We start from the raw sequence: 22,329 nt of genomic DNA on the forward strand, positions 1-22,329 counted from the left end.
GCTGTTGGATTCTGTTTGCTAGTATTTTGTTGAGGATTTTTGCGTCTATGTTCATCAGTGATATTGGCCTGTAGTTTTCTTTCTTTGTGACATCTTTGTCCGGTTTTGGTATCAGGGTGATGGTGGCTTCATAGAATGAGTTTGGGATTGTTCCTCCCTCTGCTATATTTTGGAAGAGTTTGAGAAGGATAGGTGTTAGCTCTTCTCTAAATGTTTGATAGAATTCGCCTCTGAAGCCATCTGGGCCTGGGCTTTTGTTTGTTGGGAGATTTTAAATCACAGTTTCAATTGCACTGCTTGTGATTGGTCTGTTTGTATTTTCTATTTCTTCCTGGTTCAGTCTCGGAAGGTTGTGCTTTTCTAAGAATTTGTCCATTTCTTCCAGGTTGTCCATTTTATTGGCATAGAGTTGTTTGTATTAATCTCTCATGATCCTTTGTATTTCTGCAGTGTCAGCTGTTACTTCTCCTCTTTCATTTCTAATTCTATTGATTTGAGTCTTCTTCCTTTTTTTCTTGATGAGTCTGGCTAATGGTTTATCAATTTTGTTTATCTTCTCAAAGAACCAGCTTTTAGTTTAATTGATCTTTGCTATTGTTTCCTTCATTTCTTTTTCATGTATTTCTGATCTGATCTTTATGATTTCTTTCCTTCTGCTAACTTTGGGGTTTTCTTGTTCTTCTTTCTCTAATTGCTTTAGGTGTAAGGTTAGGTTGTTTATTTGAGAAGTTTCTTGTTTCTTAAGGTAGGATTGTATTGCTATAAACTTCCCTCTTAGAACTGCTTTTGCTGAATCCCATAGGTTTTGGGTCGTCGTGTTTTCATTTTCATTTGTTTCTAGGTATTTTTTTATTTCTTCTTTGATTTCTTCAGTGATCTCTTGGTTATTAAGTAGTGTATTGTTTAGCCTCCATGTGTTAGTGTTTTTTACAGATATTTTCCTGTAATTGATATCTAGTCTCATAGCGTTGTTGTCGGGAAATATACTTGATACGATTTCAATTTTCTTAAATTTACCAAGGTTTCATTTGCGACCCATGATTTGATCTATCCTGGAGAATGTTCCATGAGCACTTGAGAAGAAAGTGTATTCTGTTGTTTTTGGATGGAATGTCCTATAAATATCAATTAAGTCCATCTTGTTTAATGTATTATTTAAAGCTTGTGTTTCCTTATTTATTTTCATTTTGGATGATCTGTCCATTGGTGAAAGTGAGGTGTTAAAGTCCCCTACTATGATTGTGTTACTGTCGATTTCCCCTTTTATGGCTGTTAGCATTTGCCTTATGTATTGAGGTGCTCCTATGTTGGGTGCCTAAATATTTACAATTGTTATATCATCTTCTTGGATTGATCCCTTGATCATTATGTAGTGTCCTTCTTTGCCTCTTGTAATAGTCTTTGTTTTAAAGTCTATTTTGTCTGATATAAGAATTGCTACTCCAGCTTTCTTTTGATTTCCGTTTGCATGGAATATCGTTTTCCATCCCCTCACTTTCAGTCTGTATGTGTCCCTAGGTCTGAAGTGGGTCTCTTGTAGACAGCATATATACGGGTCTTGTTTTTGTATCTATTCAGCCAGTCTATGTCTTTTGGTTGGAGCATTTAATCCATTTGCATTTAAGGTAATTATTTTTTTTTTTTTTTTTTTTTTTTAATTTCCTCCTCCTTTTAGCTACTTTTATTTTTATTTATTTATTTATTTTTGGTTGTGCTGGGTCTTCGGTTCGTGCGAGGGCTTTCTCTAGTTGCGGCAAGTGGGGGCCACTCTTCATCGCGGTGCGGGGACCGCTCTTCATCGCGGTGCGCGGGCCTTTCACTATCGCGGCCCCTCCCGTTGCGGGGCACAGGCTCCAGACGCGCAGGCTCAGTAGTTGTGGCTCACGGGCCCAGCCGCTCCGCGGCATGTGGGATCTTCCCAGACCAGGGCTCGAACCCGCGTCCCCTGCATTAGCAGGCAGATTCTCAACCACTGCGCCACCAGGGAAGCCCCATAAGGTAATTATTGATATGTATGTTCCTATTACCATTTTCTTAATTGTTTTGGGTTTGTTGTTGTAGGTCTTTTCCTTCTTTTGTGTTTCCTGCCTAGAGAAGTTCTTTTAGCATTTTTTGTAAAGCTGGTTTCGTGGTGCTGAATTCTGTTAGCTTTTGCTCGTCTGTAAATATTTTAATTTCTCTTCTCATTTAATTTGAATGAGATCCTTGCTAGGTAGAGTAATCTTGGTTGTAGGTTTTTCCCTTTCATCACTTTAAATATGTCCTGCCACTCCCTTTGGCTTGCAGAGTTTCTGCTGAAAGATCAGCTGTTAACCTTATGGGGATTCTCTTGTATGTTATTTGTTGTTTTGCCCTTGCTGCTTTTAATATTTTTTCTTTGTATTTAATATTTGATAGTTTGATTAATATGTGTCTTGGCATGTTTCTCCTTGATTTATCCTGTATGGGAGTCTCTGTGCTTCCTGGACTTGATTAACCATTTCCTTTCCCATATTAGGGAAGTTTTCAACTATAATCTCTTCAAATATTTTCTCAGTCCCTTTCTTTTTCTCTTCTTCTTCTGGGACCCCTATAATTCAAATGTTGGTGTGTTTAATATTGTCCCAGAGGTCTCTGAGACTGTCCTCAATTCTTTTCATTCTTTTTTCTTTATACTGCTGCACAGTAGTTATTTCCACTCGTTTATCTTCCAGGTCACTTATCCATTCTTCTGCCTCAGTTATTCTGCTACTGATTCTTTCTAGAGAATTTTAAATTTCATTTATTGTGTTGTTCATTATTGTTTGTTTGCTCCTTAGTCCTTCTAGGTCCTTGTTAAACGTTTCTTGTATTTTCTCCATTCTATTTCCAAGATTTTGGATCATCTTTACTATCATTATTCTGAATTCTTTTTCAGGTAGACTGCCTATTTCCTCTTCATTTGTTAGGTCTGGTGGGTTTTTACCTTGCTCCTTCATCTGCTGTGTGTTTCTCTGTCTTCTTATTTTGCTTAACTTACTGTGTTTGGGGTCTCCTTTTTGCAGGCTGCAGGTTCATAGTTCTCTTTGTTTTTGGTGTCTGTCCCCAGTGGCTAATGTTGGTTCAGTGGGTTGTGTAGGCTTCCTGGTGGAGGGGACTAGTGCCTGTGTTCTGGTGGATGAGTCTGGATCTTGTCTTTCTGGTGGGCATGTCCACATCTGGTGTGCGTTTTGGGGTGTCTGTGAACTTAGTATGAATTTAGGCAGCCTCTCTGCTAATGGGTGGGGTTGTATTCCTGTCTTGCTAGTTGTTTAGCATAGGGTGTCCAGCACTTTAGCTTGCTGGTCGTTTAGTGGAGTTGCGTCTTGGTGTTGAGATGGAAATCTCTGGGAGTTTTTCACCGTTTGATATTACGTGGATCTGGGAGGTCTCTGGTGGACCAATGTCCTGAACTTGACTCTCCCACTTCAGAGGCACAGCCCTGACACTCGGTTGGAGCACAGAGACCCTTTTTGGGAGGTCTGAGGTCTTCTGCCAGCGTTCAGTAGGTGTTCTGTTGGAGTTGTTCCACATGTAGATGCATTTCTGACGTATTTGTAGGGAGGGAGGTCTCTCCACGTCTTACTCTTCTGCCATCTTGAAGCTCCTTCCCCCTTGTATTGTTTTAAAAGAGCTTTCTAGATGTAAAGTAGTGAAAATTTTAATTGGGTAGGATATTTGCATAAGTTCCAATATTTGACATTTGTTAAACTTGACTTTGGGCAATCAAAATTGGATAAAAAAGAAAGAGAAATGAGTAGGTGCTTCCTTCCCCCTTTTCCCAGGATAAGAGGAAAGAAATTTATCATATTTCTTTTTCTTTTTCTTTCTTTTTTAATTCCTTGGTTTTGGATTGCTTTGAGGGTATGGTGTTTAATGCTTATTACTTTAGACTTGTAGCTGTAAACGCTGACAACACTTCAAAAAGTTTTGAATGGGCCCCACTCCTGAGAGATTCTCATGTAATTGTTCTGAGGTGGGCTTTGGGTGTAGCTATTTCTTTTAAGCACCAGTTCTCCTTCCTCCCATTCCTCAAATGAGCAGACCTGTTCGAGAACCACTAGACTAATGATAGTTTTTCCTGTTTAAAGGAGACAAGTAACTTGAACTTAAGCTCTGCCTCCTTAATTACCTTTGTTCTTATTTTGCTCTGTTGAGGGCTTTGTTACAACTAAATTATTGTGTCATTATTACTGTTTTATTGTTAAAGAAATAAAGTAAACAATTTGTGTTTGAGTTTAAAAAAGAAGCTAGTGGAGAAATTTCTATGCTACTTTCTCTTTTTTTCTCCAATATGTTTCATAGTTGCAGCAGTAACCGCTGTTGGAAGTCTGTTGCCAAGTCAGCAAAAAGAAATTTCAGCACATGATTTGTAGACAAAGCTCAACAACTATGAAAGCATATGTTTAAATGCGTATTTTAAATATTACACTCAGCTACTACCCCTTAAGACCTCATAGGTTTAAGTTAAAGTAATAAAAATACCATTTAGAGTCAATCAATATGTAATCAAGAAGAAATATCTGCTGGAAATATACCATTTTACTTTAGTTTTAAAAATCTCTTTTTTTGTTTTGTTTTTTTTAAATCTGTTGTTCCTCCCCACACTCCCTACTAATTAATTCAAATAATGGAGGATAGATTGAAACCAATCAATTAACTGGTCAATTTTTTTAGTCTTCAAAGAACCAGCTTTGGCTTTGTTGATTTATGTTTATCTTCATTTTATTTTTACTAAAAATTTCTTGAGTTTATTTGGTGTTCTTTTTTAAAAAATGAATTTCTTGAGATAATTACTTAGAATTTTTTTATTTTCAGCTTATCATAGTCTAAAAAAAGCTTCAGACTATTATTTTTATTCTAAGCATAGATTTAGCTGTATTCCACAAGTTTTAATGTGTTGTATTTTCTTTTTTTTCAGTTTAAAATATTTGATAATGACCATTGTAGTTTCTTCAATGACCCATGGTTTACTTAGAAATGTTTTTCAGAATTTACAACCATTTGAGGAATGTTTCTAGCTGTATATTTATTATCAAGTTTTGAGATTGATTGAGTTTGTTTTATGGCTCAGCGTATGATCAACTGAGATAACTGTATGTGTATGTATTTGTAAAAAATATGCGTCTGTTGTAGAGGGTGCAGTGCCCTGGGTATATCAGTGAGGCACAATCTGTTAATATTTGTTTAAATCTTCTACACACTTACTGATTTGTTGGGGGTCTGCTTATTCTACCAGATAATGTTCCATCTATTGTACATTTGTCTTATTTCTTTTTCTAACTCTGTCCATTTTTTTACTTTTATATATTAATATATACATAATTTTAACATTTTTATTTAGGTACAGTAATGTACCTTTATATAATTTAAAATTATATTTTCTAGTAGATAGACTCTTTTATAATTAGAACATATCTCTCTTTATCTCTAGTAATGAATCTTGCCTCAAATTCTATTTTGTCTGCTTTATTTATAAGGCAATTAAGAAACAAATAACAAGTTTGTAGATTTAGTCCTCAATATATCTATAACTATTTTAAATATAAACACACAATGATAATATAAAGACAAAGATTGTCATAATGCCACATTTGTCAAATCAGCTTTCTTTTGGTTCATTTTTGCATAATGTGTTTTCTACCTTTTTATATTCATTCATTCTGTCTCTGAACATGTATATTATTTGTTTTGTATGGAACACATAGTTTTTATTTTTACTTTTATTTATTCTTTTATTTATATACTTATTTATTTAGGCTACACAGCACAGCTTGCAGGATCTTAGTTCCCTGACCAGGGATTGAGCCTGGGCCCTGGCAGTGAAAGCATGGAGTGCTAACCACTTGGCAACCAGGGAATTCCCTGTAGTTTTTATTTTTAATTAATTATGATAGAGGTTCCCAAACTAAGTTCACAGTGCTCTTGAGGTCTTAGTAATTTTTTCACGTCATTCCTAGCCAAAAAAGAAATACTTAACAGTTTTATTTATTAAATAACTGGACCCAAACAGCTTAATAAGTCTTGTGCCCACCATAATTCTTAATAATAGAATGTTAGACACTGCTCAACTTCTCAGACCTTGGAATCAGATTGTAAACTGCCACTTAATTTCCTATACCATTAATTTTCATTTGGTACTTTTTCTTTATCACAGTCACTGCTGAAAACCCAGCTTTGCAAAGATTTGATGTCACCAAGCGGAACTTTCTGCAACCTAATGCAACTGGGAGCTACTCTGAGCTAGCAGTTTGCAAAATACGTGAGAGCTATCAAATATTTCTGTGTTTCCACTGAAAATTTAGAATATTCCTTAGGTCTCCTGTGAATTTATGAAGGCCCCCAGGGCACCTCAACCCACAGTTTGGGAAATGCAGTAGCATGACAATCTTTGTATTTAAAGTGGAATTGTCTGTTTATATTTAATGTAATTGTTGATGTCTTTGGGATTCAATCAATCATCTTACTATTTGTTTTTTTATTTATCCTATGTTTTCTATGTGCTTTATTCTCTTCTATTTTGCCTTCTTATTGATTATCAATTATACTTATTATTTTACTTATTTATTTTTATTAGATTATTATGAACATAATAATAATCTACTTTTATTGTTCCTTTAAAGATAATGTGCATCCTTAACATAGTAACAGGTAATTAACAATTATATTTTCCCCAACAATGCAAGAATCATAGAAAATGCTAACTCCATTTACTTCCCGCCTCTCTTTTGTTCTATCATTATCATGTACTTAGATTCTACATACATTTTAAACTAACACTAGTCATAATCAACGCACACACTGCAGGCTGTTTGCTGGTCTGTAACCATTTGCTGCTAACCTGGATCCTAATGGCAATGGATTCCCTCAGCAGGCTCAGCTAAAATTTTGAAAATCTGTGTGGAAATATGTGGTAGGCTAGATAATGAGCTCCCAAAACATCCATGCCCTAATCCTTGGAAACTGTGAATGTTACATAAGATGGCAACAGCGCTTTGCAGATGTGATTCGCTTAAAAACCTTGAAATGGGAAGATCATCCTGCATTATTTAGATGGACCCTAAATTTAATCACAAAGGTCCTTATAGGAAAGAAGCAAAGGATCAAAGGAGACCGAAGAAGATTTGAAAATGGTGCACTGCTGACTTTGAAAGTAGAGAAAGGGGACCATGAGCCAAAGGATGTACGCTGCCTCTGGAAGGTAGAAAGAGCAAGGAAACCTACACTCCACTTGAGCATCCAGAAAGAACACAACCCTATGGACCCATTGTAGATTTTGACCTCCATAACTTTAAGAGAATAAATTTCTGTTGTTTTAAGCCACTGAGTTTGTGGTAATTTGTTATAACAGCAATAAGAAACTAACACAAAAGATAATGGCACATGGTGTTAAAACGTTTGAATTTGTAGAGACCTGGCCTTGAATCCAATGTCTTCTACTTACTAGCTGTGGGGTCTTAGATGAGCTGCTTAAATTTCTCTGAGCCTCAGTTTCACTTTCATAAAAGTGATAATAATATTTACCTAGTACTTTCGCTGAGAGGGTCAAAGATGCAAAGCATTTAGTAGCATCTTATACATAGAAAGCACTTAATAAATTGTCGTTATAGTTATCATCCATAGAGAAAGGTAGATGCTAACAGGTAGATTCGAATATTCTGCAAAAGTGGGCATGCTCACTTTGCTTCCAAGAGCTTATTTTCTACCTAGGTGTACAGAGCTAGTTTAGAATAAACTTATCTAGTTGGAAAAGCCCTGAAGAACCTCAGTGACCAGTGATCTCAGAAGTTCTCCTGAATGAGTGTGTCCCAGATTCAGACTGGGATTTAATCTCTGCAACCCATGAGTTCTATCATGGTTCCCACTGGACCACTGACAGACATGAGAATTCCTGAAGAAACTGGATCCAACTATCCATTAGGCCTGCAGAGTTGCTAAGTTGCTTCTTCCTGTTTAATGGCTTTAATCAGAATTAGGGGACTTAATCTGTGTACCCTACTTAAGCAAAGGATGGTGACCCAAGAAAGCTCATATTTCTTACTTATTTTTTCCTAATATTAGACAGTCTTATATCTATCACTACACATTCTCTTTATTAAACCAGCAGTTGTTAAGCATGAGTGCCCTTGCCTGTGTTTCTTTCCTCATCTTGTACCACTGTCTCCTCTGACTGAGCTGTAGTCCTTCCCCGCCACAACCCATTCTCCCCCTTCTTTAAGATATATGTTCTTTCTTCTTTCTGTGATATTCCCTCCATGTGATTACTTTTATCTTCATTCTGACTTTCACTCTTCTTCCAGGTCTCTGCTAAAATGCTGCTTCCTTTTTGAAGCCTTCCCTGACCCTCCCAGGGATTTTGAATCTGGACTACTTCCCTCTGTCCACCCCCATAATAATTTCTAATTGAACCCTTTACTTTTCCTTTTATATCACTTACTATAAGTTGTGCTTTTTATATTTATGTGCTTTTAAAAATATCTATTTCTCTCAATAGGTATTAGACATGCATATTAGACATGCATAATATGAAGGCAAAGAAACCCCATGATTTTTGCTCCTCTAAACTAATACCTAGTCCAGGTGCCTAGCACTCAATTATAAGTAGTCTGTGCATATTTGTTGCAATGAATAGATGAATGATGAATTACCTACAAAACTTTAAAAAATCAAGAGTCTGGGCTATATCCCTAAAAGCTCTAATTTAGTGGTTGTGGGTTACAGCCCGCAAAACTATCTTTTTAAAAAGCTTCACAGGTGATTTTGATAGACAACAGCACTTTGAGAACCACCGTGACAAACAGGAAAAAGCTACCAAATAAAAAACAACTCCTGTGATTTCAAATGTTACGCCTTCACCTTTTCTTTAGTTGATATGTGGGATGAGTGTAATTTTGATATTCGTCTCATCCATTGATGCTGGACAAGGGAAGAGATTCCAAATGGACCTTCTGGTGCCAAAAGTTTTACTAGGAGAGGCTAAATGTCACAGCAAAGCTCACAAGGAGAAGACAGAGATCTAAAACAAAAAAGCAAATGGAATGGATAGTTCTTGGAATGGCATTACTTTCCTTTAATTACCTAAAATTCTTACCTGAGTTTTGGGTATAGTATATAGAATAATTAAAAATTCAAATTTGGATAATATCCCAAATAAAAAGGAATATATGAAACTTCACCTGAGAAAGCTTGATCTAGTCTCTTTTTCCTCCTTCATTGCCAATCCCTCAAATTATGGCTGGTTCCTATGATAACTATATTAATATGAACTCTGTAAACTCAAGATCTACAAGAGTTTACAAAAAAACTTTTTGTATAGCTTTATTAAGATATATTAAATACAGTAAGTGTACAATTTGATGACTCTTGACATATGTATGCTCCATGAAATGATCACCATAATCAAGACAACAAACATTTCCATCACACTCCCTACAGTTTCCTAATGTTTCTTTGTAATCCATCCATCTCTCTATCTCCTTCTCTAGTCAACCTCCAACCTGCTTCCTCTTACACAGATTGATCTGACTTCTAGAATTTCATATAAACTGAATCACTCAGTTTGTACTTTTTATTTTTGTCTAGCTTTCACATAGCATAATTATTTTGAGAATAATCCAGGTGTTGCATATAAAAATTTGCATGGTTTTGTTTTGTTTTGTTTGCTGAATAACATTCAGTTGCAAAAATACACCTTAATTTAGTTTACCCTTTCAGCTGTTGAAGGACTTTTGAATTGTTTCCAGTTGTTGGCTGTTACAAATAAAGCCGCTATAAAAATTCATGAACAAGTCTTTATGAGGACATATGCTTTCATTTCTCTTGAGTAAATACCTAGGAGTGAAATGCTTAGATACATGTGTGTTTAACCTTTTAAGAAACTGCCAAAACTCTGTTTCCAAAGTGGTTGTATCATTTTACCAATGAGCAATGCATGATAATTCTAGTTACTTCACCTTATAACCAATATTTGGCATGGTCAGTTTTTAAAATTTTAGCCATTCTGGTGGATGTATAGTGTCATCTCATTGTGATTTTTGTCTTGGATGACACAGTCCACTTTGAAATACACCTGACTCAAAACTTCTACTCAAGGCAGGTTGATTTATTCTATACTATAAGTACAAACTATCCATTATTTCTTCCATGTCTGTTCAAACATGAGCTGACAACCTGGAGTATGCTCTGCTCCCCATACTGCATATTCTGCTCTTTATTGAAGGGACCTGAGAATGTTTTGCTTAAGTGACTCTGTAAGTTAAAGAAAAAAAGAGCATGCACTTTTAAATTTTTTATATATTTTATATTTAAATATTTAAATATATTTATATATTTTGTGATATATATTAAATGTTATATATTTGGTGTATTATATATTATATAATATGTACTACATACTTTGTTATAATGTATAATATACATTAGATTTTCTATATGGCATAATATAATATATACTTTGGTATAGTTGGTATTAAATAATATATAATATTTAATATGCACATTATGTATTATATAGGTTAATATATATTATATATAATCTATACAAACTATAAGAAGTTAATATTAGATATTACATTATAATATATATTACATAACTTAATAAAGCTATTATATATAATTATATGTTTGCAATATACAATGTAATCATACATGCTATATTATATAAGAGCATAAATATAGCATATGTTTTATAATATAAATATAACAATTTATGTATATAAAACAGTATGTTATATTACAGAATATAACATAATTATATTGTTAATTTATATGCAACATGTTTTATTATGTATATTTAAATGTTAAATATATTTAAACATGTATATTTAATAATTTTAGGTATATACCAATATATATTATATATAAATTGAACTTTAAAGAATATGAAACAGATGAAAAACATTTTAAATGCTTTGTTAATCATGATGATTTAATATGATCATATTGGAACAAATGGAATCACAGTAAGTTTCTCTGTTAACAGTAGTGAATATAAAGCTACATTTCAACTTGTCTTCTTGATACTTTCTAGATATTTTTTTTGTTTTTGTCAACTTTTGGTCAGTTATGATTAAACCGACAGGGTTTCTTCCTCTTAATGGCTGTGTGTGTGGAGGAGATTGTCAGCTATGCCGTTCAATTGTTTGCTTGAGTTGGCCCTATTAGAATTATTGTTTCTATGCAGGAAAATTTTGAAGTTACTTGTCCCACTGTGAAGGTTATATTAGATAAAGCTAGGTAACATAAATCTACTCATCTGAGCATATGTAAACTGAAATAGGTCACAAATTACAGAAAGCCAACTGGAATGCCCCTCCTTTCTACCTTGCATCTTTCCACACCAGGGTAACAGTGAGATCTGACCCGAGGACCCAGTGAGGGTGCCAGAGTCTGCTCTATGTTCAAAGTGGTCCTAGTAATGCTTAACTAGTGTGCTAACTCTTATGTAAAATAAATATATCTGTGAAACATGCTTTACAATCTTTTTTGGGGGGGATTCACTCCTCTAGTGCTGTTAAAGCCATGCTGCTTCCACTCAGGTGAAGATCACTGGAGCTGTCTCCCTTTTCAATCACCCCATGGCCTTCAGGCTCTTGTGTGACTTCCTAGTCATGGTTTTGTAGATCCCCATGGGGATTTTCAGGTTATAAAACCCTGTCACGTACACTACCTCATCTGATTTTTACAATAACCCTCTCAGATAGCAGAATGTCAATTATGTTTATTTTATATGTGTGGACCCTCAAGATCAGGAATGTTAATTGACTTGCTGGGTTCAAGGCTCCCAGCTAGTAAGTAGCAGAGGCTGGACAAACCAGAACCCTGGCCTCCTAATTAAGGAGATTTCATAAAAACCCACCACCATACCACCCTGTATGCATACACCTTGGAGGCATAGCTCTCTCTTACATTTCTTTCAAACTCCAAAGTGCTGTGCACACTGTCAGCATTCCATCAGCATTTTCTTTAGCTAAATTACTTTGGCAAGTAAATTACTAGATAGTTTAGTTTAGGCTGTTTCACATTTTGAAGTTATTATGATGACCTTAGGAAATTTTTTTTTGTAATTAATAGTGTCTGGCGGGGAGGGGGAAGGGTAAGCTGGGACGAAGTGAGAGAGTAGCACTGACATATATACACTACCAAATGTAAAATAGATAGCTAGTGGGAAGAAGCTGCCTCGCACAGGGAGATCAGCTCGGAGCTTTGTGACCACCTAGAGGGATGAGATAGGGAGGGTGGGAGGGAGACGCAAGAGGAAGGGGATATGAGGGTATATGTATACATATAGCTGATTCACTTTGTTATGCAGCAGAAACTAACACAACATTGTAAAGCAATTATATTCTAATAAAGATGTTAACAAAAATTAGTTCCATAAATTGAACAAATGTTACATTAAAAATAAAGAGATAAATTGACATTGAAAAAAAATAGTGTCTGGGATTGTACTATAATAGTAATTTAATAAACACGGACAGGCTACAACAACATTCCAGTAAGAAGGGGGCCAGATACCCACAAAGTCCACAAAAATTATAAGCACAGATTGCTTAATTTACTTGGCATGCTTTGCCTCTGAAAATAAAGCTTTAGGTTTTATCCCATTTCTTCACTGAACAGGTTCTTTTATGACATCTAAGGAGATAAGATATTAATAACAATTTCTTTGGAAACTTGGTTTCCCTTTTCCTCTTAGAAGAGAAGGCACAATCAAATAATGAATGCAAAACATCTAGTGACAGCGAAGAACAAACTGCGTTGTCAAGAGGCTGGACAAAAAAAGACTGTCACTTCAACCAAGATGTTGACACAAGTCTAAGCAACTAAGAAGACTTCTAGGAGAGTAAAAAGTAAGAAGAGAAGGGCTCTGATCTCTGTTTACCTGTTTGAAGCTAACGGAAGGAAGGGAGGATGCCACGTCAAAATTTTCATGATAGTTTTGTTCTAAACAATTGACTAAAATGGGACAATATGTAAACATCTCTACACTTTCCTTCTACTGGTAACCGTTACACTGAGGGTTCTGCGGCTTAGCTAGCTCTTCTAACCCCAAGCACCTGGGATCTGTAATGATGGCAGTGGTTATTTGGGGTGTGGGTGGGGTGAATATAGCCAGATGCAGGGCACTTTTCAGGTGATAACTGCAACCCCTGGACTGCTTGTCCAAACACCCTCGTGAACAAAGAGCTGAAGTAATGACGATAGAAATCAAGTGGCAGGCACTGTGTTAGACCTTTGACACGCTTTATGCCATTTAGGTACCAACCCCATGAGGTACAGAGATCAGTATTCGCATTGACAGACGACGAAACACGTGTAGTAACTTTCCTCACAATTAATATGTTTCTAGGATTAGAACCCAAGTTTGTCGAATTTCCAACCCCCCTTTCTTTCCCTGTGATCAGCGCCACACTGCTATAAGCCAGTCTCTGTATTAACACAAAGGCAAGCAATCCCGTGCAGCACCTGTTCATCGTCTGCGCTGAGCACAACATAAGCCCCCCGAAGAGAGGAATTCGACCAGTGCCACCAGGGTCCCGGGACACAGAGGGAATCCCGGAGCCGACTTGCCTTCTCGCGCGCTTAACGCATGTTAAGAGACACTTCGGACGCGAGGGCCAACGAGGTAGTGCCCGCCGCGCCCGCTCCCACGCCCGCCCGCATCTCACCCCAGGCCGCCGGCAGCGCGAGCAGCACCAGAACCGCCAGGAGGGCTCCTCCGGGACAGGAGGTAGGCAGCGCTGGCGGCAGGAGAGGCTCCTGGCTCCTCGGAGAAGTGGCTCGCATCCTCCCCAAGGGCCTCTAGTAACCAGATGCGATCTCGGAGAAAATCGAAGTCGGGGAAAGTGCAGCCGAGAGAAGTACCACACACCCGGTTCCGCTCCCAGGGTCTGGGAAGCGTGGCGGAGGTTCCGGGACAAAAACCTTTTGACCACAACTTCCCCTTGGTGAGCAAGGTCTTGTTTACTCCCAGTTTGCATTGCTTCTAACAAGTATCACTCCCAAAGACCAGCTTAGAGATCCAGATACAGGAGGAAAATCTGGCAGCGCTTTCAGCTCCTTGATGTATTCCACGTGGGAGGATGGGCAGTTCCAGACAAAGGCGGTGGATTCTCACAAGTTCGCTTTTATACACCCCTGTACGACTTTTCCCCTTCTCAAGAATCCACGTGGGTAGGTCACCTAAAGAAATGCCTGCTCTCTCTGTTGAAGCAACAGTTGCAGGCAGCATGCACAGTGTACAGGGAATATGAAGAACCAATTTCTTTATGTTGAATTGAGATACACTAAGCCACTGAAAGATGTTTTAAAAGAGAGTGACTAAATCAAATTTGCATTTTAAAAAGTATGATTCTGTCTATAGTATAGAGACTGGATAGGAATAAGGCAATAGCGGAGACCAGCAAGGAGGCTTTTGCCATCATCTGGGTGGGATTTGGTGGCGACTGTGACTGGGGATAAAGTAGACAATTAAGAAAGATATTGGAGATGAACAAAATTTGCTCAAGCATTGGATTTTGTTTAATTTCTTTCTTAAAGTTAGTGGTGAGAAAAAGAAGGGAATCAATAGTTAGCCCGAGGATTCAAAATGAATGGTAGTGCTATTTATTGAAATAAGAAGTATGGAGGAGGGAAAGGTAAGAATTCAAAGGTGAGAGAAATGGGGGTGTGTGGTAGGCAGAATAATGGCCCCCAAGATGTCCCCATCCTATTCCCCACGACGTGTGATATGTCACCTTATGTGGCAAGAGGGATTTTGCAGGTGTGATTAAATTAAGGAGTTTGAGGTGGGGAGATTATCCTGTATTATCTGGGTGGGCAACATAATCAAAGGGGTTCTTATAAGAGGAAGGCAACAGAACAAGTGGAAAAAGGCAATGTCTGAAGCAGAGATTGGAGTGATGCTGCCATAAGCCAAGGAATGCCAGCTACCTCTAGAAGCTGGAAGAGGCAAGGAACAGATTCTTTTCTGGAGCTTTCAGAAGGAGTCAGTCCCACCAACACCTTGGTCCTGCCCTGTAATACTCATTTTAGACTTCTGACCTCCAGAATTGTTAAAACAAAAATCTGTGTTGTTTTAAGATTCCAGGTAATTTGTTATAGCAGTAACAGGAAATTAATATGGAGGAGGGAGGGTAGCCTGATCAAGGGAGAATGTCAAAGGCTATTTGGATTTTTAACTGAGAAAGTTATGGTCATGGGACAAATGGAGTTTCGTGACAGCCAGGAGGTGTGGGAATGTTCTAGGAAAAGTTTGGGAATATAGGTAGTTTGTTGATTATGAAGCTCGACTTCTAGTAAGGCCCATAAAGAGGACTTCTGAAAAGGAAATGGATGGAAGAGGGTTAAAAATCTCAGGAATTGTTGGGTCTGCTAAGGGAGAACATGTACAATAAACAATAGAAAGATAAGGATTCATCTAGAGGTTTTAAAATTTTTTTGTTGAAGTATAGTTGATGTACAATATTAGTTTCAGTTGTACAACATAGTGATTCAAAATTTTTATTGATTATATTCCATTTAAAGTTATTATAAAATATTGGCTATATTCCCTGTGCTGTATGATATACCCTTGTACCTTATTTATTAATACATAGTAGTTTGTACCTCTTAGTCCCCTACCCCTATCTTATCCCTCACCCCCTCCCTCTCCCTACTGGTAACCACTAGTTTGTTCCTTATATCTGTGAGTCTGTTTCTGTTCTGTTATATTCATTCATTTTTTAAAAATTAATTAATTTATTTGTTTTTATTCTTGGCTGTGTTGGGTCTTCATTGCTGCACACGGGCTTTCTCTAGTTGCAGTAAGTAGGGGCTACTCTCCGTTGCGGTACGTGGGCTTCTCACTGCCATGGTTTCTCTTGTTGCAGAGCATGGGCTCTAGGCATGCAGGCTTCAGTAGTTGTGGCATGTGGGCTCAGTAGTTGTGGCTCGAGGGCTCTAGAGCACAGACTCAGTAATTGTGGCGCATGGGCTTAGTTGCTCTGCGACATGTGGGATCTTCTGGGACCAGGGCGCAAACACGTGTCCCCTGCATTGGCAGGCGGGTTCTTAACCACTGCACCACCAGGGAAGCCCTATATTAATTCTTTTGTTTTATTTTTTAGATTCCACATACAAATGATAACATACAGCATTTGTCTTTTTCTGTCTGACTTATCAACCAGAGGTTTTTAACATTTTTGTTCTTCTCAGAATTATTTTTTAGATGTAAAAAATAAAGTACATAGGATTACAAAGAAAACTGGTTATACTGAAATACAGTTCTAGCCACGAATTTTTGGAGGTCTGTGGTTCCTAAGACAAGAACTCCAGATTTAAAAATTAGTAGAAACAAGAGCCACTCATTTCTAAAGCAAGAGTTGGAACAAGTCGTATGGAGAGTGGAGTAATTCCAAATATCAAATGCTGTAGAGAGGAGAGGTGGATGAGGGTTGAAAAGATATTGTAGCAGATATTTCAGTAAATATGCGAGCTCTTTTCTCCTCCATGCATAGATATGATTCATGGTGGAGTAAAGACACTCAAGGTTGAAAACTATCTCTACTCAGTGTACTTTCACTGTTGGAAACCCATGTACACACAGTCCAGCAAACCTATATCACTCAACATGTACAGCCTTAGCTCACACAAACAATCCAGAATACTGTCTTACTTCATTTGTCCCTTTTATTCAAGTCTCACTTCCTACCCTCACTAGTTGAGAAAGGGCAGTGTCCCAAAGGCCAGATATGTTCTTAATTTTCCATTCGTTTCCATTAGACTCTCTCCCAAGACTCTACTGCAAGAAACATCTACTTTGATCACATCACTTACCACACCTCCTTTTTAATACTTTAATACCACTCTATCAAGGATTTGATATTATCCTTTCAAGATATTCTCAACAGAGCAATGGAAAAAGAAGCCAGATCATGGTAGGCCATGGAAAACGGAATAGAAGATTCAATTCCCCAGGCTTACCTCACATGCTATCAGAATATGCCACTCATTACCACTTCTTTTTACACTAATCTCCTAACATCTACTTTTTTCCCTCATATGTTGAAGGTTTTAGCTCCTAGCTCATGGCAAACTCCTCTATTGTTACTCCTGTCATAGTCCTCAGTGATTTGATATTCACAGTGATGGTATTTTCCAAATACCTGGCCTTTCGGCACCTTGACCTCTTCTCTGCCAACGATCTTGTTCTTCCTTCTACTCTGCCACTTATGCCCATGGCCATACCTTAGACCCTGTCACCATCAATTACTATAATCCCTTCATAATTTTGGCCATCCCACTGTCTAACCACCAATCCTATCCTTCTATTTCACCTCTAGTACCCTGATCCCAACAATCTTTGTATCTCTCAGTACCTACAGTCCACTGATCTTACCACCATCTTTCAATCTCAAACCCCCTTAGTGTCCTCACTTTCATCCTTACCAGGTTAAATTCCATGGTTGACCATTATAATCACTATCTTGCATACAACCTCGGCTTCCTTACCCTTCTCCTACTTTATCATATTTATTAAATGAACAGTCTTGGATAGATTCATTTCTCCATAATTTTGCCCCTGTACCCATGAAACTGAACGTGGTTGGAGAAAAACACATATCCATGAGAACTAGTCTGTTTAATGACAACTCATTTCAAATGGACCTTTGTAATGCTGCCTGGTGTTCTTACTATAGTTACCTAGTCCATTTACTCTCTCATTCTTCCAAGTGACTATTTCAAATTTTTTATTTTGACATTGAACTCTGACTTCTCCATCATTCTTAGTCTCTGTTTATAGCTTCACTTCTTTTTTATTTTCCAGAAAAAATAGAAAAAAATCAAAGAAAACTCCCACAAACTTCTCTCATTACTTAATCCCAATACCTCTATCTGGTTTATATAGTTTCCTTATCTCCTCTTAGTATGGTTATATTGTTCACACCCTTATCGAAGGCTAACTTCTCCACTAGTGCACTAGATTCAATTTGTTCTTACTTGCTCAAAGACATCACTCCAGGAATTCCCCTCTTTCTCCAGAATCATTATTTCCCCCCTTTCTACTGGATTTTACCATAAGCATGCAAACAAATTTCTCCAAATGCAGCAGACATAGTCCCTCTTTGATTTTTTTTGGTTGGTTTGTTTGTTTTTTGTTTTTGTTTGTTCTGCTGTTTTTTTGTTTTCACCTAATGTTTCTTTTGCTTGGAACACTTTCTGACCAGATATCTATCTGCATGGCTACCTCCGTCATCTCCTTGAGTTTTTTTGCTTAAATGTGATCTTCTCAGTGAAGCCTTCTCTGACCACTATTTACAATTGCATGTCCATTCAGAACTTCCTTTCCTCTTTCTCTGCTTCATATAATTTTTAAAATTTTACTTATTTTTTCATTTTATTTCCATCTGACAATCTGCTTGTTGTCTGCCTTTCTTCACTAGAATAAAAGCTACATGAGAGAACATGTCCATTTATCACTGCTATATCCCACAACCTAAAACATTGCTTAGCACACAAGAATGATTTCTACAATTGTTTGTTAAGTGAATAAATGAAATGAGTAAACCAGCTAAGGTCAACCCCTTTTTCAGAAAATTTAGTGGTAAAGAGAAGGGAGATAGTTTAAGAGAGAAAGCATGGATGGTTTGGGGAGGATTTGTTTTCAGGTTTGGCGGTGGATATTTGTTGCTTTAACTGGGCCCCTTCTTCTGGAATTGGGCCCCTGATTTTTCCTCTTTTCCACAGTTCCATGTGGTTCAGGTGGACCACAGTTTCTCAAATACAACACTATTGACACGTTGAACAGACAATTCTTTGTTTTGGGGGCTGTCATGTGCACTGTAAGATGTTTAGCAGCATCTCTGACTTCTACCCACTAGATGCCAGTAGCACTCCCCTCCTCCAGCTGTAACAATCACAAATGTCTATAGACATTGCCAAATGTCCTCTGTGGGGAAGAGGTGTGAGTGCCCCACTTGAGAACAACTGAGGTAGATCAATCCTATCCGTAGCTCTAAGCCTGGACAAGCAGCCTAGGCCTTGTCATCTGCTTATTTCACTGCTCTCATCCTAGTAAGTGGTTGAAGTGGGGACATGTGACCCTAGTTGGACAAATCAGAGGTAATTAATGCACTTTTGCAGGAGTTATTGGACAAGAGAAGTTCACTGTGCTGGAATGCTAAGCTGACGAGATGTGCGCTTGGCATCGTCAACAAACATTTTGCCAGTTTTTAGGGAGTGTCTACCAGAGAATGAGTCCAGCAAGAAAAAACAGAACCAGGGAATGGAACAGAGTCCTGAGGATATGATTTGAATAGTTAATTCCCATTTTGACTGAAGCCAGCTGCACGCTTGACCTTTTCTCTCATGTGACATAATAAAATTCCTTTTTGGTTTAAGCCAGTGTGAGATGGATTTCTGTCACTTACAGCTGAATGGGTACTGGCTTGAACATATTTGTAGGTGGAAAGAAGAAGCCAGTGATGAGAGATGGTATTACTGAGGGAGCAATATCCTGGGAGAAACAGAAAGGGATGAGAAGAGAACTGTATAGTCTGTAAAAAGTGGTAGGTGGAAATGAGAATAAGGATGAGTGGGTATAGATAAGCTTGGAGGTGAAGGGAGAGGAAATAGAGTTATCCTGTGATGTTTTCATCCTCTGCTATGATAAGGAAGGAGAATAGAGTAGAGATGAAGGTATAATAGAGCAGATGGCTTGAGGTGCATGAACAGATGAGTTGTAGAAATGAAAACAGTACTGACTGTGAATGAGTAAGATACCAAACAGCATACTACTTCTGGGTACATATCCAAAAGAACTGAAAGCAATGTCTTGAAGAGATATCCACACACCCATGTTCATAGCAGCATTACAACCTAAATGTCCACTGATGGATGAATGGATAAAAAAATATTGTATATACATACAGTGAAATATTTTTTCAGTCTGAAGAAAAATTCTGACACATGCTACAACATAGATGGACCTTGAAGACACTATACTAAGTGAAATAAACCTGTCACAAAAAGACAAATACTGTATGGTTCCACTTATATGAGGTATCTAAAGTAGTCAAATTCATAGAAATGGAAAGTAGAATGGTGGTTGGCAGGGGCTGAAGGATGAAGGGAACGTGGAGTTACTGTTTAATGGATAAAGAGCTTCAGTTTTGTAAGATGAAAGATTTCTGGAGATCTGTTGCATAGCAATGTGAATATACTTACTTCTATACTTCTGAACTGTACACTAAAAATGGTTAAGATCGTAAATTTTATGTTACATGTTTTTTTAAACCACAATTTTAAAAAAAAGATGTCAAACAGCATACACAGTCTAAGAGAAAATGGGGAGAGTAAGTCTGTGGTAGCCAATGAGCAAGATTTTATTTTCTCAATAATTGAAATGCTGGAACAGAGAAAACTGACAGCTGGATTTAGAGTGTGGAAGGAGAGAATGAGTGCCCTGGGGGAAAGTATTGGCTGGATAAGTCTTGAGGATGAGGGAACTGAGTTTGGGGGTTGAGAGTTTGGCTAACATGATGAAGTGGTGGGATCCAGAATGCATAAACGTTAAATCAGGAACTCTAAAAACCCTAAGACTATGTCTGTTATTCAAGAGTTCATTGACTCCAGAAAAAAAAAAAAAAAATCACATAAGGCAAGTGTTTTTCTTTAAAGACAACATTTATTTGAATGATGAATGTACACATTATCAAATGACATTTTACAGGCAACTACAGTTACTTCAGAATTAAACTTCAGAATTAAAACTTGACTCCCATGATTTAAAAAAATTGTGCAAATTGGAATTACTGAGTGATTATGCAAAGGTAAAGTATATACGATGAGAAAAACTTAAACCAAGCAGAAATAAAAGTGAAACGTTTAACTATATCAGAGAACGATACTCCTATTAAAATAAAATCACACTTCCCAAAAAATGTATGCCCATCATAACCACAGGATATGCTTCATACTTTGCTTAAATAATTAAAACTACACTATAACCAAAAGTATATGGTAACAGTAAGTACGCTGATTATAAAAAGAAGAGTCTAGACATGAGGACAGCTCTTTTTAGTGCCTTCCTAAAAAATGTGACAATTTTCAGAGCTATGTAACTGTTTATATCCATAGCCTGGCTCCAAGTATGTCACAGGTGAGGCTTCAAAAAGTCCTTGAAGAGCACGTAGCAGTAAAACTGGGCTCCCATCTTTATCATCAAGCAAACTTTCTTTGTTTTGCTTGAGGCTAAGTGCATGTAGGAGTTAAAACTTATGAAATAATCTCACTGATGTTGAGACCATACCAATAGACTTGCTGATATTAGGTTTCTCTCCAACCGATGTTCAGTTGGGTTCCAAGCAGCAAGGCATACTGAAATAGATGAATTTCTATTTAGGAGACAGCATGAAAGGCCCTGGTATAACTCAAAGTTTAAATATGAGCGTTAACATTCTCTCTATAGATACCAATTACAAGTGCTATAAATAATGGAGCATCAAGCCTATGAGAAGGTATCATTCAATTAGGTGGTCCTTCTTCATATAACATTAAGTAAAGCAAATAATAATTAAATTTTATACTGATAAATATGAATAAAAATAAATGAGGGAGAAATTGAAGCAATGGTTTCATTCTCACTCATTCAAATATTCATTCAACAAACATTTAGGTAATAACTTTACTTTGGGCCCCCATGGCTTTGGATTTAGATATCACTCTGGTAGTCTCTCCTGTTCTCTTCTTCCCTTTGGCTATGACTCACTAGCAACAAGGAAGCTTTTCTTCCTCAACTGCCACAGCAATTTTTCTGTATCTTGTTTATAGCACTTAATCTTACACTATGATATGTATATGTCTTATTTTTGTTACTAAAATAAGTTCCAAGAGGGCAGAGGTGGTATCTTTATTTTATATCTTATAGATTATGTAGGAGAAAGCAGCTTGAAGTCAGATTGGAGCTTGAATTCTACCTTTGCTAAATACTGACCCCCAAGTCTTTGGCCAAGAGAGCCTTTTCGCCTTGGTTTTCTCAGCTGGGATATTATATGCTCACCTAGGTATTATCTTGGAATAATACACACCTTTTAAAGTTATAGTGAGGGCTAAATGAGATAAGGCATGAAAGAGCCTCAGCGTACAGCCTGGGCTTAGCAAACTGTCAAATGTTCACCCCCTTTTTCTCCTGGGAACCTCAGGGGGACTCTTCATGTTGCCTGTCAACCTTTCTATACTCCCTATCATTCAGGTTTCAACTCTCATGGTGACTATTTAATACCTTCTCGTTTCTCCTTAAATCTCTAACATCTCCTTTCCTAATCTCCCTCTCAGCTGATCATTTTTCTT

At 37.3% G+C, this 22,329-nt stretch overlaps 2 protein-coding genes across 8 annotated transcripts in view; both read right to left on the minus strand.

Annotated features, from left to right (window-relative positions):
* CR1 (complement C3b/C4b receptor 1 (Knops blood group)) overlaps positions 1-13,785 on the minus strand; it is a 136,178-nt gene extending 122,393 nt beyond the window's left edge. The window contains exon 1 of the mRNA XM_036832108.1: positions 13,668-13,785. Within this exon, the coding sequence (XP_036688003.1) occupies positions 13,668-13,785 (118 nt within the window). The remainder of the gene's footprint in view (positions 1-13,667) is intronic.
* A 6,870-nt stretch (positions 13,786-20,655) lies between these two features.
* Positions 20,656-22,329, minus strand: part of CR2 (complement C3d receptor 2) — a 34,252-nt gene continuing 32,578 nt past the window's right edge. For 4 of the 7 annotated variants that reach the window (XM_036832107.1, XM_036832106.1, XM_036832089.1 and 1 more), the window contains one exon: positions 20,656-21,357. The gene's annotated coding sequence lies outside the window, so the exon portion shown is untranslated. The remainder of the gene's footprint in view (positions 21,358-22,329) is intronic. The other 3 variants (XM_036832079.1, XM_036832101.1, XM_036832097.1) reach the window with 1 other exon arrangement.

This window comes from Balaenoptera musculus, chromosome 1, assembly GCF_009873245.2.
Source record: "Balaenoptera musculus isolate JJ_BM4_2016_0621 chromosome 1, mBalMus1.pri.v3, whole genome shotgun sequence".
Classification (NCBI taxonomy): Eukaryota; Metazoa; Chordata; class Mammalia; order Artiodactyla; family Balaenopteridae; genus Balaenoptera; species Balaenoptera musculus.